At 33.0% G+C, this 17173-nt stretch overlaps 1 protein-coding gene across 1 annotated transcript; it reads right to left on the reverse strand.

Moving 5' to 3' along the window:
* Positions 1 to 1518: 1518 nt before the first annotated feature.
* Positions 1519 to 14893, reverse strand: si:dkey-7j14.6. Its single transcript, NM_001199721.1, has 7 exons — positions 14718 to 14893; positions 12550 to 12752; positions 8995 to 9096; positions 8675 to 8731; positions 5481 to 5633; positions 5271 to 5372; positions 1519 to 2077 (listed from the first exon to the last, which is right to left on the reverse strand). Exons 2-7 carry the CDS (start codon positions 12721 to 12723, stop codon positions 2000 to 2002), a joined length of 666 nt encoding a protein of 221 aa, NP_001186650.1. The 5' UTR covers positions 12724 to 12752; positions 14718 to 14893; the 3' UTR covers positions 1519 to 1999.
* Between the last annotated feature and the right edge of the window lie 2280 nt (positions 14894 to 17173).

A 17173-nucleotide genomic window follows, 5' to 3' on the forward strand; every position in this document is an offset into this window, starting at 1 on the left:
TGGACCCTGCTTAACAGCAGGCCAGTCATTAATAGGCAATCCCTTTTGCACCACTTAAGAATAATTAATCATAAATCCAAATTGTTACATTACAACTCAAAATTATGAGGTTATGATAATGCAAAAATAGTATGTAAATTATTTTATAAATTGTTTATATCTCAATGGTATTTTATAGTAATTACTATAGTGTTTTCAATTATATTATAGTAGAGTGTATTACTGTATATTTGGAGTCAAAAGATGAAAAAACCAGTGGAGTAAATAAATAACAGACCGAAATAAAGAGATTATTGGCTGACCACAGGCCAGTTATTACTAGGCAAGCCCCTTTGCACCACATAATAAAAATGAATAGTAAATTCTAATTGTTACAAGTCAATATTAGGATGTTATAATTATGCAAAAAATCAAAGTCAACCTTATAAACTATACTACACTTTCAGAAATAAAGGTACGCGAGCTGTCACTGAGGTGGTAGCTTTTTATAAGGTACACATTTGTACTTAAAGGGTCCATATAGGTACCTTAAAAGTATACATTAGTACCTAAAAAAATGAAGAAGAACACTTTTGTACTTTTTAGGTAGTAATATGTACCCTAGAGGTGTTAATATGGACCTTTAAGGTACAAATTTGTACCTTTTGAAAAGGTACTACCCCAGTGACAGCTCACGTACCTTTATTTCTGAGAGTGTATAAACTGTTTCAAGCACTATAGTATTTTATAGTAATACTATAGCCTGACTGCTTCACATAAGAAAAAAATAAATCATAAATCCTTATTGTTAAGTCAGAAAAGTTAGGAGAATATGATTATGCAAATAAAATGACGGTCAACCGTGTAGTATAAAAACTATACTATAAACTGTTCATAGCACTATAGTACTTGTGAAACTACTAATAAGTTTATTAAGGTGTATCCATATAAATGGCCCACCCATAATATATATTTTTAGTTTCTACTGCTTAATCATAATTATATCTTAATAAACTAAACCTTTTTGACAGTTATAACTTTGTAGGATTTTTGTTATAATTTAAATATTTCCATTAATTTAGTTGTATTGCATAATTATCAAATTATGTCGTAATTTTTATTATTAATGAAATAATAGCTTTATTTCACAATTGTGACATGATATACTGTAGTAGCTAAACTTTAATTTTTTTATCCAGTTAGATTTCAGTTATACTTATCATTTGTATATGCTTTACTAAAATGTGGCAAAAATGGACTTCCATGAATCAGTGTTTAAACGAAAACATTAAGCAATATCTCATAATTTTCACATACAGTAGATAGCCAATGGATAACAACTTAGATATTCATAGCCAACGCATATTAATTAAAATTAATACTATTTAGAGAAGCTGTTAAAAAATGCACGAAAAATATATATCAAGTATATATTTAAAATTGATCCTGAACATTTATGGAATGTCTTATTGGATTAAATGCTCCCAAAATATATTGTTTATACAATTTTATGCAATTATTATGAAAAAGGGGAAACAATTAATGAATGAATTGAAATTTTTATTAATTGTTCAGATGAGCAGTGATGTCTACACTACAACTGTTTTCAGCTGAAATGCGTAAACAGTCAATAACAGTCTCCTTTAACAGTTCATTCAATGCACGCTCTATAGCCATTGCAAGAGTCTGCCTGACGTAACAACCTGCAGTGCATGATTATAATGACAATAAACCATTGCAGTTCTAACACTAATGTAGTCACCACCCTCAATACGAAACAAGAATAATAATGAAACAGATAGCTATTTATTTATACGTTTATCAAAAAGAGTACAAAAGATCTCACAAAACATTCCCATAAAGAAGTGCGGATACTAAACATGACAGGGATAAATGGAAATGTGCAATACTGTAATCACAGCAAATGAAAATGACCTCTATAATGGTGTGATAATGTTTGGCCTATATATGATGCTTAATCATTTGTATAGATAAACCTTGGCCAAAAGCTTGTGGCTTTTTAAGAGCTGGAGATGGAATCCAGGCCGGGCTGCAGGAGACAGGATTTACTGCTGTAGGAGTCATCATCACTTTCATCCTAAAATAAAAAGAGTGAAAAAAGATTTAGGCGAGAGTAAGAGTAAGGGGCTACACGCTTAAATAAAGTAATAAATGCATATTCTAACATAGTTAAACAATATTATGTGGTGTGTGTGTACTTGTGCTGGTATCTGGGCAAGTTTCGGCCTGTCATGAATAATTAAACATCAGCAGTAAGTGGCAAGAAGTCCCTTTCTCTGAGTGAGTTACTGACTGATTCATTCAATTGATTTGTTCAAAACAGCTGATTCATTTAGAAACAAAGCTAGAGATTAGCTGTGTCTACTAAAGTATTCACTAAATTAATAACCCCTAAAAAGTGCAAGGCAGTAGAATGTACTAAAGCCTGATTTATTTTTCTGCAGAGCGATTGGCATACTCCATGGCGCAAGACCTTGACAACTGCGCATTTCATTTTAAAGATCTGAGTTGAACTATCTGACGCTGCTTTCAGTAGAATGGCAATAAATGATGTATGGCAGTAAAATGGTATATGAACTCACATTGGTCGCATTTAACACTGAATAAAGCACATAATCATTACCTGAGATGATCATTGTCATAATAGTATACACTGTAAAAAATAAATCCGGTAAATTTACGGTAAAAAAACGGCAGCTGTGGTCGCCAGTACTTTACCGTTAAAAACATGGTACAAACCATAAAAGTAATTTTTCATTTTTACGGTAAATTACCGTATTTTATTAATTTATAGAGGTAATATGTCTGTATTTTGAATGATCAACATCTACACATCTTTTGTTACACAGTTAGACACATTAGCACACTCACATGCAGGTGGTGATAAGGAAGTTACATAATGAGCCAATGCTCATCACAATCAACTATCCCACAAGAAGAAAAGAGTATCAGCACATAGAAGGCGCTCAGTGTCATTCACACAGCTACTAAACACCAGTATGGTAACATGCATAAAATTAAAGTCATGAAAGAAACATTGTTTATCAACATTAGATGTAACATAAATCTTTTATGTACATAATTGATGAGGAAACAATTAAAAAAGATTCTTATTAATGTCAAACAAAAGCATAAAAAGTTATGTGCCAAGCAGGGAATTCTGGGAAAGTCAATTTACGGTTATTCACCGTATATATTAAGGAAATATACCGTTAACCAGGTTACAGATTTATACTGTAGCATTTTTACAGTTTTTACCGTTGAAATCACGGCCATTTTTTACAGTGTATGCTGTTGTTCTGCCGCAACTTCACAGAAATAGAAAGCATTTCTAAAATAGACATTTTGTGCTTCGCCAATCGCAAAGGGTTAAAACAAAAAGTCCTTTTAAAAATGGAAAAGATACTTTTATCATGTGTAGCGTGCAGTTAGGCTAAAGGTCTTGGGTTGTATGTGTGGAAGGAGACTGATTTTTAAAAAATGTAATAAAAATGCCAGTGGAGGAGCATTTTCAATTCTAAACTAGTGTAACTGGCACCCGAGAGCCACGCTTTATAACATCAGCTCAGACACCTTTTGTGGTGGGCCGTTATCGGCATGCTGCGTTGATGCAAGACTCTTATCAGGCTATTTAAAAAATAAAAATAATTTATTTTATTTTATTTATTTATTTTTTTTTAAATCGGCATTAATCTATTCTCAAAGTTGGGTTGAGAACTGGGTCTATTCTACGCAAGCTATGATGACTTTCACCTCGATATTTTAGCACGGATGTATACCTGGCCGAATTGCATTGTAGGTGGCGAGAAGGAGTATTCATTCGAAACGTGTGTATTCCTACTGTGAAATTACCACATCAAACGTGACATGCTAACATGGATGCAGCTATGAAGCCACGGGTTTGCTTCAGGGAAAATTGATTTTTAATAAGCTTTCCAATGGAGACCTCAACAAAACTAAGGTTGTTTGCACCTTGTGCAATGTGGAATTAGTTTACTGTAGGAGTTCTTCCAGTCTCAAGTACCACCATAACGCAAAGCATCCCTTAGCTCAGGGGTTTTCAAACTGTGGGGTGGGGTGCTAGAGACATTGAGGCGTGCACTCATGAACATTTCATTTATGCTCCCGTGACAAACTGGGGTATTGGACGCAACTAAGGAGTATGAACTGGTGAGAGTGTTGTGGAATTTAAAAACACCAATAGGAAAGAAAAAAACTTCCACATTTCGCGATGTGTGTATGCGTGTGTATATGTGCGTGGTTCTTTACTGACAGCCGCGTGTGTGGATTGTCGGAAAATATGCCGAAAAGTCCTACATGACGGTAATGGTTTAATTGTGGTATTTACTTCAGTAATGCCGCTAATATATGCATACTCCACATCTTAATTCCATTTCTGTTTAGTTCAGTTCAGTTACGACTTTTAGGTGACGACGAGATTAAGGTGATCGAAAAAATTACTGTTTCAACCTTATGAAGGCCTACAAGTAGGGCTGTGTGATTCATCGAAAACTCACAATCTGAAAGGTTGCGATTAGCTAAATCGCAAGATGCTGCGATATGAAACATTTGTATAATTTAATTTCCCCTGCGCAGAGCAAATATGTGGCTGCTGTCTTTGTGTGATAGTCTTAAAAGCAATTGAGTTAGCACAATTGAGTGATGAGTGTCTTGCTAAAAAGTCAACTGTAAGTATTGCCAGTGACTGTGACACGCTCTACAGAAAAATGAGTGCTTCATTTCTGAATATTTAAAAATAAATTTGAATAAATGTTTAAGTTAATATCTTTTCATTTCTTTTTTTAACCAACACTCACTGCACTTTAGCAGTAAGAAGCTACGATACAGATCGAGTTGAAGCTTGACTACAAAATTAATATCTGTAAAAAAAAATTGCAATTAGATATTTTCCTCAAATCCCACAGCCCTAGCCTACAGTTCAAAACTCATGTTTAACTGAATAAACAGTTAGTAAACACAAGTAAATCTTACTGAACATCATTTATTTTCATCACCAATAATCATAGTAGAACAGTTTCTCAAGCAGTTCATGATGCATTTTGGAAACAGGAGATGAACCCCTGGTCTAATGCGCCACCTGGCTTGAGAAACCTATTCTCAAAGACTTACTTTTAGTCATTATTTGGGTAGCACACGTATTCTGAATGCCTTCGGCAGAATTCAAATGAGCCATTTTAATCTAGATTAATTCCAAGATTACAATGAGATTAATCTAGATTTAGATTAGATCACTCTGGGTTGGATCTCACCTGCTGCATGGCCAGGCCGCTGAAGATGGACAGAAAGATGCACACAAACAGTTCTAGAATAGACAGCGCCAGCAGCAAACCCAACATTGCTTCTCTCAAATTCTTCATTAAAGAAATACACAATGATGCAGAGGGTCAAATTGTGTTATTTGAATATGCATTTGTTCAATTTAAAGTTGAGCTTGAGACCAGCATTAGTTGCAGACGTACATAAAATTTCCAAACCATGTCGGAACAGTTCCAGCCACCCCTTTCGCTGCAATGATCTTGTCTTTGTTGTGTGCTGATCTCCCAGATGAAATAACCGGTTCCTGCAGCAGCCAGCAGAGCACAGATCACACTCATGGCCAGCGTGCCTTTAATCTGCACAGACACCAAGAAAAAGCAAGTCTTTAGGTTTTTAACAAACATTTGAAATCCTAGAAGATTTTCCCAGTCTTCAGGGAGAGTGCTGTGGCTATATTCTTTTTAAAGACATACAGTTAGCTATAAACTACAGATGTTACATTGATTTTTTCATTTAAAGGGGACCTATTATTCCTCTTTTTGCAAGAAGTAAAATAAGTCTCTGATGTCCCAAGAGTGTGTAGCTTCAGCTCAAAATACCACACAAATAATGTTTAACAGTGGTCCCTCACTATAACGCAGTTTTGCCGATATTTTTTGTGCAATTTGACATGCTGTTGATGCGTCCTGATTGGCTGCAGACCATTGTCAATCAATCTTCTACATGCAGTGTCTCCTGCACAGAACACATTCAGCTTGCCAAATTTACATACAAACGCTAGCAGTGTGACGCTGAAATGCTGGACTGTATGTTTGCAAGTTTTCTCCCGAACAAACCCCACAATGTCAATGAAACTGCACCGCCAAAGGCACCTGCGGGTAGAGAACAAAAGACAGAGGAACCACCGCACAAAACGTTCTGGCCATGCTAAAGGTACATAAAGAAGGAGGGAAATAACATGAGGACGACAGCAAAGCGGAAAGAAGTTTCGACAAAGATGCAAAAAACGGGTTGTAACTGTCTGCAACAAGACCATCATAAGGATGGAGTCTGCTTTAGCTTTGTGGAGCAGTGACTGCAGGAAATATATGTTATTGCCTGTCTGAGAAGTGTATAAAGTGTGTGACTGGTTTGTTTTTTCCTTTTTCTTTTGCTGGTGCTGGGATGTCCACTAAATGGCGCTATTGCTAGACTGTAGAGTCGGACAGTTTGTAACAAGTGTGTAGTGACGGGTTTTACAGCCTTAAAACCTCTTTAATAATTGTACAAAAAAAAGCGGACTACTTCAAATTTCACCTATTGTGGGTTATTTTTAAAACGTAACTCCCGCGATTAACAAGGAACCACTTTGTAATTGCCCAATTTAGGCGTTTTGGTTTTGGTGATTGTCGCTTTAAATTCAAATGAGATTGTGCTCTTTTGAAAAGAGGGCGGAGCTACAAATGTCGAATAAGGTTACCTCTGTGAGAAACTGAAAATGTCAAAAAAGGTATCTTAGCAGAGGTGAGTCAATGGAGACTCCAGTGTTCATTTGTGCTTCCTAAAAATCAACATTTATGATCTTCTTAGTCGATGACATTATCTTCAGCAGGTAAGGTGAAAACTAATGGCGGATGGTTGCTACTCACTCAGAGCTGTCTATGCTAATGAGGGGTATGTCGTCATTAATGGGTGCGGGTTTCCCCTTCTGATGATGCGTACAATAGGAGAATGTCAATCAAAGGGTTTTTCTGATGTGTGGTTATAAAAAATAGAATCAATGCATTTTTTACCATTAGAAGCTGGCTATATTCACACAATGTTGCAACATAACTGTGTTTAAACCCCTTATAAAAGAGATTTTTGCATAATAGGTCCCATTTAAAGTACTTCACAGGCTTCGTCATTGCATGTGTGAATTGCATTTTTCCAGACTTACATTATGTATGGATCTACATTCTGTGTATTATACAACTCCAGTTTGTCTTATTTTTTTGTGGTAAAATTAAAAAGTAAACAAAATTTTCTATAAATGTTGGGCTTAAAACTAAATTCTTATTTTTTTCTCCGATTGCACATGTAATTGAACTTTATCCTATATCAATAAAATTAATTAATAAATTAATCTTTCCCAAAAGAAATTGCACTTTTGTTTAAAAAAAAAAATTCTGTTCCTAAAATGTGGCTGACAGAGCTGTCAAGACTACACTACATTCAGAAAAGAAACTTTCAAGATTTTGATACTTGAAAACATTTGGTCAAAACACAGTTGAAGTCAGAATTATTAAACCCCCAGAATTATTAACCTCCTTGTTTATTTTTTCCCCAATTTGTATTTAATGGAGAACAGATTTCTTTAGCACATTTCTACGCATAATAGTTTTAATAACTCATCTCTAATAACTGGTTTATTTTATCTTTGCCATGATGACAGTGAATAATATTTGACCAGATATTCTTCAAGACACTTCTATACAGCTTAAAGTAACATTTAAAGGCTTAACTAGGTTAAGTTGGAGAGTTAGGGTAATCAGGAAAGTTATTGTATAACAGTAGTTTGTTCTGTAGACTATCGAAAAAAAATATAGGCTAAGAAACTAATAATTTTGACCTTAAAATGGCTTTAAAAAATTTAAAAACTGATTTTAATCTAGCCGAAATAAAACAAACAAGACTTTCTCCAAAAAAAATTAAAAAATTAAAAATTATCAGACATAATGTGAAAATTTTCTTGCTCTGTTAAACATCATTTGGGAAATATTTAAAAAAAGAAGAAAAAAAATCAAAGGGGGACTAATAATACTACTTCAACTGTAGGTAAACGACATTGCTAAATTTGCACTATAATTTTTACTGATTACTATGTTTGTTTTGCCCTCATTACCTGATTTCACCATAGTATTGCACTTTTAAATTTTCTATCATTTCTGTTTAGTTAGTAGTTGCCTTTATTTAATTACTTCTGCTTAATCAATCAATCAATCAATCAATCAAATCAATCTTTCGTTTAGTTTCAATCAGTTGTTTCTTTCATCCTTATTTGTATCCATTATCTAAGATTTACTTCTTTATTGTAAAGTTTGATGTATTGTACATTTTAATTTGTCTAAAATATCTGATTACTCTGAACTTGTACATACAATAAAGCAATACATTAAGGTTTTTTGTTATTATACCTGTTAAATTAACCTTACTAACTAATATTAACTAATATTCTCATTTTTATCTTTTTAACTAATGTTTTTATATTTATATTTTTTACAGTGTAAACAGAATTAACAAAGCACTGATGTGTATTTCTATTGTGTTAAAATGCAAGTTTTATTTATTTGCTTAGATAAAAAAATATAAAAAGTTCCAACTGATCTTCAGCTGATCTCCTGATAAATATATAGTGTAAATATGAGAAGTTGCTCACCAATGAAGAACTGGATCTTCTGTATGCAGCAATTGCCACAGACCCAGAAATGACAAACTGAAAAAAAAGAAAAGGAAAGAAAGAGAATGTTTATTTCATTTGTCCATATTCACTTTCCCCTGTGGTGGCTGTACTGTATATAAATTGTTAAAAATGCAGAACATAAAACACAACTATTGTGATATAGATATAAGACTTAATATAAATAAATCAATATCAGAGATATCAAAAGGCATTGAGGTTTACTGTGTGCATTATAGACTATAAAGAGTATATAAATGTTATGTTGGAGTATTATTAGGACAGAAATATTCACTTACTGGAAGTCCGAGACAGAGTACATAATTAAACCTCAGTATGTTGACCAGTATTGCGATGGTGCACAGACTCATCATTATCAAACCAGTAAACACCTGCACCAACTGCACAAACACAAACAAAAACAATCATTTTAATATATAAACACAAGTATATATTTTTTAGATTAGATTAGATTCAACTTTATTGTCATTACACATGTACAAGTACAATGCAACGAAATGCAGTTTAGGTCTAACCAGCAGTGCAATAGCAGCAAGTGCAGGATACAGGAATAAGTTATAAAGTGCAGTTATAGAAAAACTATGGTGATATTTACAGATGGATGTACTACCAAAATTATATACAGGTTGGATAAGCTATGAACAGATTCACAATATATGAATATATGTGCAGGTTGCTATTAATAATCAGTAGTGTGCAGATAGATAAACATGATTACAAGTGTATATGTTACAATATATGAATATATATATACAGGGATAGATAAACATGATTACAAGTGTATATGTTACAATATATGAATATATATACAGGGATAGATAAACATGATTACAAGTGTATATGTTACAATATATGAATATATGTGCAGGTTGCTATTAATAATCAGTAGTGTGCAGATAGATAAACATGATTACAAGTGTATATGTTACAATATATGAATATATATATACAGGGATAGATAAACACGATTAAAAGTGTATATGTTACAATATATGAATATATGTACAGGTTGCTATTAATAATCAGTAGTATGCAGATAAATAAGCATGATTACAAGTGTATATGTATATGTATATGTACATATAAATAAATATATTAGCAGTTATATGCTGATGAACTTGCACAATATTGATATCGTGGGCACTTCAAAATACCACAAATAATTATTTATTACTTAAGCATTTAGACTGCTTTTTATGAATATTCACACTGTATTATGAGTGATGTTCATAACAGTGCCAAATTGACTTAGTTGTTAAGCTTAAAATTCAAAACATTAACATTTTACTATGGCTTAAATATTGACTGAAAACTCTGTGATTAAATTTTTTCATTTTACTCTAGGACTTCACCATTCTGGTGATCACCCCCCCTCTGTGGACTTTTTTGGTACCTATTAATCTATTGGACGTCTCCAACAGATTCGATTTTTCACCTAAAATGGAAAGGTTAAGCTTTACAGCTCTGATTATGTGCCTCGGATTTCACTTATTGCAATTAGGCTCCATTTGCTAACATCAGTAAATTTACCTAAATTCACAATGAAAACTAAAAAAAAGCTTTTATTAATCTTATGTGATGTTAATGTCCAAGTTAACAATGCACTAAATTCATAGACATAATGCAATTAGAATTGTTTAATGAATTATAGTTAATAAAAATACCACTGAATTGTATTAGTTGTTATGGCTTTTATTAACTCGTTTTAAATAATTAGTTATTAAATAGTTTTATAAAAGGGTACATAATTTACAAGATGTAAGCCTTTGGTGTCTCCAGAATGTGTCTGTAAAGTTTCAGCTCAAAATACCCATCTGATTATTTTACAGCCTCCAGAATCTGCCCAGTTTGGTGTCTGAATACAGTGTAGCTGTTTTTGTAGTCTGTGGCTTTAAATGTAAATGAGCTGCTACTCCCTGCACACCGTTCCCACATGCGTGTCGGCTTCTCGTCATGCATTTTGTCAGATAAAGAGCCATCAGTGATGGAGACAGACATGGATGAAGCTGAAATACAGCTCAGTCAAAAATACCAAGTAAGTTTGTTTCATGTATTCGTGGTGGAGTTTAATCAAGCCTTCATGTAATGATGCGTCTCACACGAATGCTGTTTGCAGTACACACACACATATTAGCGTTTACTGCTGTGGTGATTATGTGGCCTGTTTATTAAAACATGCTCTGTTTTAAAATAAAATCATTTAAAACTTATATAAATCACAGAGAGTTGTAACAAATATTTTAATCCCAATATATTTGCAAAGAAAATGTCACATGTGTATACATGATATTATAGAAAAATGGCGCCTGTCAATCAATTCGGTGGCTGGGAAAAACTGCATTCCTACATCATATTGCGGTGGGCCTCAGAATCACTGGGTCCCATTTTAACGTCAGAAAAAAAAAAAAAAGAGAGAGACTTGTGTTTATATCTCTCCAATATGACTGTGAACACACTGTACTTACACACAGTTCTGTCCAAACAGCTTACACAAGTTGATTTTCATCATAGATGCCCTTTAACTAATAGCATCCGCAATCAGATTTTCTTCTCTCTGATTATTTCTATTCATTATCTAAGATTTACTTCTTTATTGTATAGTGTAACCTATTGTACTTTTTCATCATTTCACAATTTAACTTGCTTGAAACGTTTACTCCGAACCTTTATACTGTATACACTAAAAGCAATACATTAAGCTTTTTTTTGTTATTACACCAGTTAAATGAACCTTTCACTTTATTTCACTTTCACTAACACTTTATTTTGATGGTATATTTAAGTACTTGTAGACTGTCTGCTTAATATATGTTGATACTGCTGCAAAACAGACATTTAACTGACTATAAGAAACTTTGCAAGTACAACTTACACAAACCCTAACCCTAACAGTCTACTTATAATCTAATGAGAATTAGTTGGCATGTAGATGCAATGTAAATTAAATTCAACAAAAAGACCATCAAAATAAAGTGTGACCACCTTTCTGCATTCAGTCAATAGTGTGATAATACTGTAAATCCTGATAAAAGCTTCAGCAATTAATCACAAGAATATTTTATATCATCATAATGAGCCTACAGTGGTGTGAGCAACTGTTTGCTCCCTTAATGATTTCATATTTTACTGCATTTTATTTGTATTTTACAATTTACCTTTGTATTTTAACTGCATTTTACACACTTTTATATTGACCTTATTCTAAAATGTGGAAGTGCGCCTGTTTTCGCGATTGTCTTAGAACTTCCGATTCAGTAGCCTATGGGAGAAATGACTAGGAATAATAAACGGCAGAAAATGGCCAAACTACTTGCTCAACAAACAAATGTTTGCATGACTACACAGACCAAGTAGCATAATATAATAAGAAAATATTAAATTGCAACATCAAGCAGCATAACGAGCAGTTGTTAACGTCAAAAAATGAATGGAAGTGAATGTGACCGGAAGTCGCGAGACAAAAAGATTCATATGGCAGCGCCCACTCGTCAGCTGAGAATAAGGTGAATACAGGGCTATGTAGTTTAGAATTTTGGTTTACTTTAATAATAAAACCTGCATTTCAAAACTGCATGACTTGTGTTATCTTTGACTAATATTTAAATTAGTTTGATGATCTGAAACAATAAAGTGTGACAAACAAGCAAAAAAAAAAAAAAAAAAGATAAATCAGTAAGGGGGCAAATACTTTTTCACACCACTGTATATACGCATAAGTGATTTATTATTTCACAAATTCCTTTCATCTAAACAGTTTCATCAATTTTCTGTGTCAACAAAACACTGATTTGTACATATATTGTGTGAAAGTGATAAATGTGTCCAGCTCTCACCCCCAGTGGCATGGGGATCCCCTTCAGGAACATCCTAGCTTTAGGTAGCAGTTTGACCTTGTTGGGTTTGACCGAGGTCTCCTTAAGCTCTGGAGAAAATATTTTCTCCTGGATTGGGATAATGTGAGTGATCACCCTCACTCCATTCGCCTCAGTAGTCATTGAAGAGGCCATCTCTCAGAAATATGAGGCTCACTTTTACGCTGTAACAACAAGGAAATGATTACGACATGTAACATGCGGACTCAGCAAACCTGATTCTCATTTCTTGATTACAACAAAAAGGCAGCAACACCAAAACCTTTAATCTTTTATTTTAATGTAAACGTCACATGCTTTGTGATAGCCTTTTTAAGTTACTAAACTCAGATTTTTTGAAGCTTTGGTGTGTTTTGCCACCCTTTTGTATATTTTTGTACTTCCGGCTGTTTGGCTGAGCACCCATTTTAGACTGATGTGCGTGCTTTTGTGCATTTTTTCCTGATAACAACAAACCTCAGTTTCAGATGACAGATTCATAGACAGTATACTGCAAGACAAGTATACTGTATTATTATTATTTATTTTATTTTTATTCTTGTATTTTTATTTTATTATTGCAGATAAGTGTGTAACACATATTTAAATGTAATAGTTTTAATGACTTGCTTCTAATAACTCATTTCTTTTGTCTTTGCCATGATGAAAGTACATAATATTTCATATTTAATTTAACAAGATGCTAGTGTTTCGCTTAAAGTGCAATTTAAAGACTTAACTAGGTTAATAAGGCTAACTAAGTCAAGTCGAGCTTTATTGTCATTCTACTACATGTGTGGACATACAGACGATCAAAATTGTGTCTCACAGGACAATGGTGCTACATAATCTTAATTACAAACACAACACTGGACATACAGTAAGAGCTATTTTAAAAAACCTATGCATAACCAACATATACTATAAGATACTTATACACACAAAAGTACTTTTACATGAGACTGATCAATGTTGTGCAGGATATTGTGCAGGAGAGGTATTAAAGGTGAATATTGTGCAAAAAATAGGTATTTAAGGTTTAATATTGTGCAAAAGAAGTATTTAAGGTTGAAGCAAGCACTGCAACATGATTCTGGATCATTTAAAGTAAACATCATTTTCATTATTGAGTCCTTGTAAGATGGAGTTTAGATAAGAGAGAAGTGTTTCTACAGGTGGTTTGTCAAAACCAATCACCCTTTACAAAACCATGCACAATGTTTCCTAGAGACGTGAAGTGATTAAGAAAGGGTCTATAGTGCAAATGTGCAACTAAATGTGCAACTAGGCTAATTAGGCAAGTTATTGGACAACAAGTTATTGGTTCTGTAGGCAGCCAATATATATATATATATATATATATATATATATATATATATATATATATATATATATATATATATATATATATATATATACACACACGTGTCTTAAGGGGCCTAATAATATTGACCTTATATTTCTTTAAGAAAAGTTAAAAACTGCTTTTAATCCAGCCAAACTAAAAGAAACAAGACTTTCTCGAGAAGAAATAACGTTATTATTGGAAATACTGTGAAAATTTCCTTGCTCCATTAAATATCCCTTAAATATTTGAAAAATATATATAGACCTTTCACAAGAGGGATACAATTTAGCTTTCAATAGTAGGCATATACTGAAATAACAGTATATATATGCAGTGTTTAATTGTACTAAACATTTTTAATAACACACACTAATCAGACACAGCTGAACTAGTTACTCTTGAACACCTTGGTTACTAATGGATCAGCTTTTGAATAGGGTTGGAGCAAAACCGTGCAGAGCTGCGGCCTTCAAGGAATTGAGTTTGAGACCAACTGTAACGTTATAGTCTACACACTGTTTACATAAACAGTAAAACGATCAACATGCCTCATATCGAATAGACGTATTATTACAAACCACTGATATTTTTCCAATATAATGTGTAAAAAGGCTGCCTGGGTAGTAAATTTACTGGATATACGCAAGACTATACTAGACTTTGCCTAGGTAGGCAGCATGCCAAGATGCCAGCCATCACAACAACCATTACTAGATTTGTTCACTACGCAGATTTTTTTCAGGTCGTGAAAACTAGATTGTACTATAAAAACAAAATAACAATCTTTGACCTGTTTACTTACCGTTAACTTTTCTATCTGACTGATGACGAGACACCTCGTTTACCGACTGCAACAACAACAACGCTTTACGGGAAAGTAAACTTTCTTCTCCTCCCACTGAATTATTTAACCTCTTCAGGACCACACACAAAATCTGGAGCAGGCGGATTTACGGCCCTGTTGTTCTTTATGCGTCCAGTAGGGGGAGTCAGCCCGCAGATTATGAGCAATCAGAACACAATCAACACAGGTTTGGTTTCAAATGTGCTTTATTTATGTTTCACGTTTAAAATAGCCATAAGTGTGATCAATGTGTTTTTACAACATCCAAAAAGGGAGATCGAAAAAAGATAGAAATAGAAACACAACAGAAACACAAATAAAATTCCTGATAGGCCAATGAAAATGAGAGGGTTTTTTTCTGGCAAGTCTACTAGTGAAATGGTGAAGAAGTACGTTAAATACTCGTTAAAGGGATAGTTCACCCAAAAATTTCCATCATGTTGCAAAATATCTTCTTTTGTGTTCAGCAGAAGAAACTCATTTTGACAAGGGTGAGTAAATGATGACAGATGTTTATTATTATATTATTTTTGTATTCATAATTGCAAAATATTTATAATTGCAAAATTGATATGATATTTATGTTTACCATTTAAAACAGCAACAAGTCTGGCCAACATCATAAATCTAGAAACACATAAAGAGACAGAAAAAAAGATTAAGAAATCTTAAAGAAATGAAACTCCTGATAGGCCATTGAAAATAAGTGGAAATTTTAAGCCAGTCTACCAGTGAGTGACACGATGAAGAAGTATCTTAAATACTTGTTAAAGGAATAGTTCACCCAAGAAAATAAAACTCACTCACTTTTAAGTGCTTTATGAGTTTCTTTTCATATATTAAACACAAGCAGATATTGTAGCAAGGGTGAGTAAATGATGACAGATTTTTATTATTCTATTTTTTGTAATCACCTATTATGAAAATGAAAGATGTTTTACTACAGTCAAAGTGTTGTAGCAATGTATTTGGTGCATTACTTACATTTGTACAACCACAGTTTTATGGTTTAACCACAGTTAGTTTAACTACAGTAATAATGATTTTCCTTTGTGTGTTTGTTTTATTTGTAGTAAAACCATGGTTAATTTTTGTAAGGCAAAATTTATGATGGGACTAAACCATGTGACCTTTACTTTGGCTCACATCTAAAAAGCAATCACAAAAAAATACTCCTAAATGCTAAAATGATCTGATATTTATGTTTTGCGTTTAAAACAGCCACAAGTCTGGCCAACGTCAGGGAGAAAAAGAAGTCAAGAAATTTTAAAGAAATAAATTCCTGATAGGCCGTTGAAAATAAGTGGGATTTTAAAGCCAGTCTACCAGTGACACGATGCAGAAGTACCTTAAATACTTGTTAAAGAGGTAGAAAAATTAAAAATAAAAACCCTAAAAATGAAAAATATACTCCCCCTCAAGTTGTTTATGACCTTTATGAGTTTTTTATATATTAAACACGAGCAGATATCCTAAAGCTGGAAACTGGAAACTACTGAAATCAATAGTAGGAAAAATAATACAAAAAAAAAAATAAATAAGTCAATGTTTACCAGTTTCCTGCATGTTGCTAAATATCTTCTTTTGTGTTCAGCAGAAGAAACTCATTGTGACAAGAGTAAGTGAATGATGACAGATTTTTTTATTGTTCTTTTTTTGTAACCACTCATGAAAATGAACCATAGTTATATTACAGTCTAAGTGTTTTAACAATGTATTTGGTGCATAAGTTCTATTTGTACAAGCTTTAACTACAAGAGTTAAATTATGGCTGTAGCAAATCCATAAAATTTGTGCAGACTTAAGTTTAACTACAGTAATAATGATTTTCCTTTGTGTGTTTGTTTTATTTGTAGTAAAACCATGGTTAATTTTTTGTAGGGCACAATTTATGATGGGACTAAAACATGTGACCTTTACTTTGGCTCACATCTAAAAAGCAATCACAAAAAAATACTCCTAAATGCTAAAATGATCTGATATTTATGTTTTGCGTTTAAAACAGCCACAAGTCTGGCCAACATCAGGGAGAAAAAGAAGTCAAGAAATTTTAAAGAAATAAATTTCTGATAGGCCGTTGAAAATAAGTGGGATTTTTAAGCCAGTCTACCAGTGACACGATGCAGAAGTACCTTAAATACTTGTTAAAGAGGTAGAAAAATTAAAAATAAAAACCCTAAAAATGAAAAATATACTCCCCCTCAAGTTGTTTATGACCTTTATGAGTTTTTTATATATTAAACACGAGCAGATATCCTAAAGCTGGAAACTGGAAACTACTGAAATCAATAGTAGGAAAAATAATACAAAAAAAAAATAAATAAATAAGTCAATGTTTACCAGTTTCCTGCATGTTGCTAAATATCTTCTTTTGTGTTCAGCAGAAGAAACTCATTGTGACAAGAGTAAGTGAA

Source organism: Danio rerio, chromosome 16 (genome assembly GCF_049306965.1).
Source record: "Danio rerio strain Tuebingen ecotype United States chromosome 16, GRCz12tu, whole genome shotgun sequence".
NCBI classification, from domain to species: domain Eukaryota; kingdom Metazoa; phylum Chordata; class Actinopteri; order Cypriniformes; family Danionidae; genus Danio; species Danio rerio.

Excerpts from the sequence above, each read along its gene's own strand:
- si:dkey-7j14.6 (NM_001199721.1), bottom strand. The coding sequence starts at position 12,723 with ATGGCCTCTTCAATGACTACTGAGGCGAATGGAGTGAGGGTGATCACT. Across the intron at positions 5,634-8,674 it reads GAAGATCCAGTTCTTCATTG|ATTAAAGGCACGCTGGCCAT; the intron begins GTGAGCAACTTC and ends GTGTCTGTGCAG. Across the intron at positions 2,078-5,270 it reads GCGGCCTGGCCATGCAGCAG|GATGAAAGTGATGATGACTC; the intron begins GTGAGATCCAAC and ends TTTTTATTTTAG.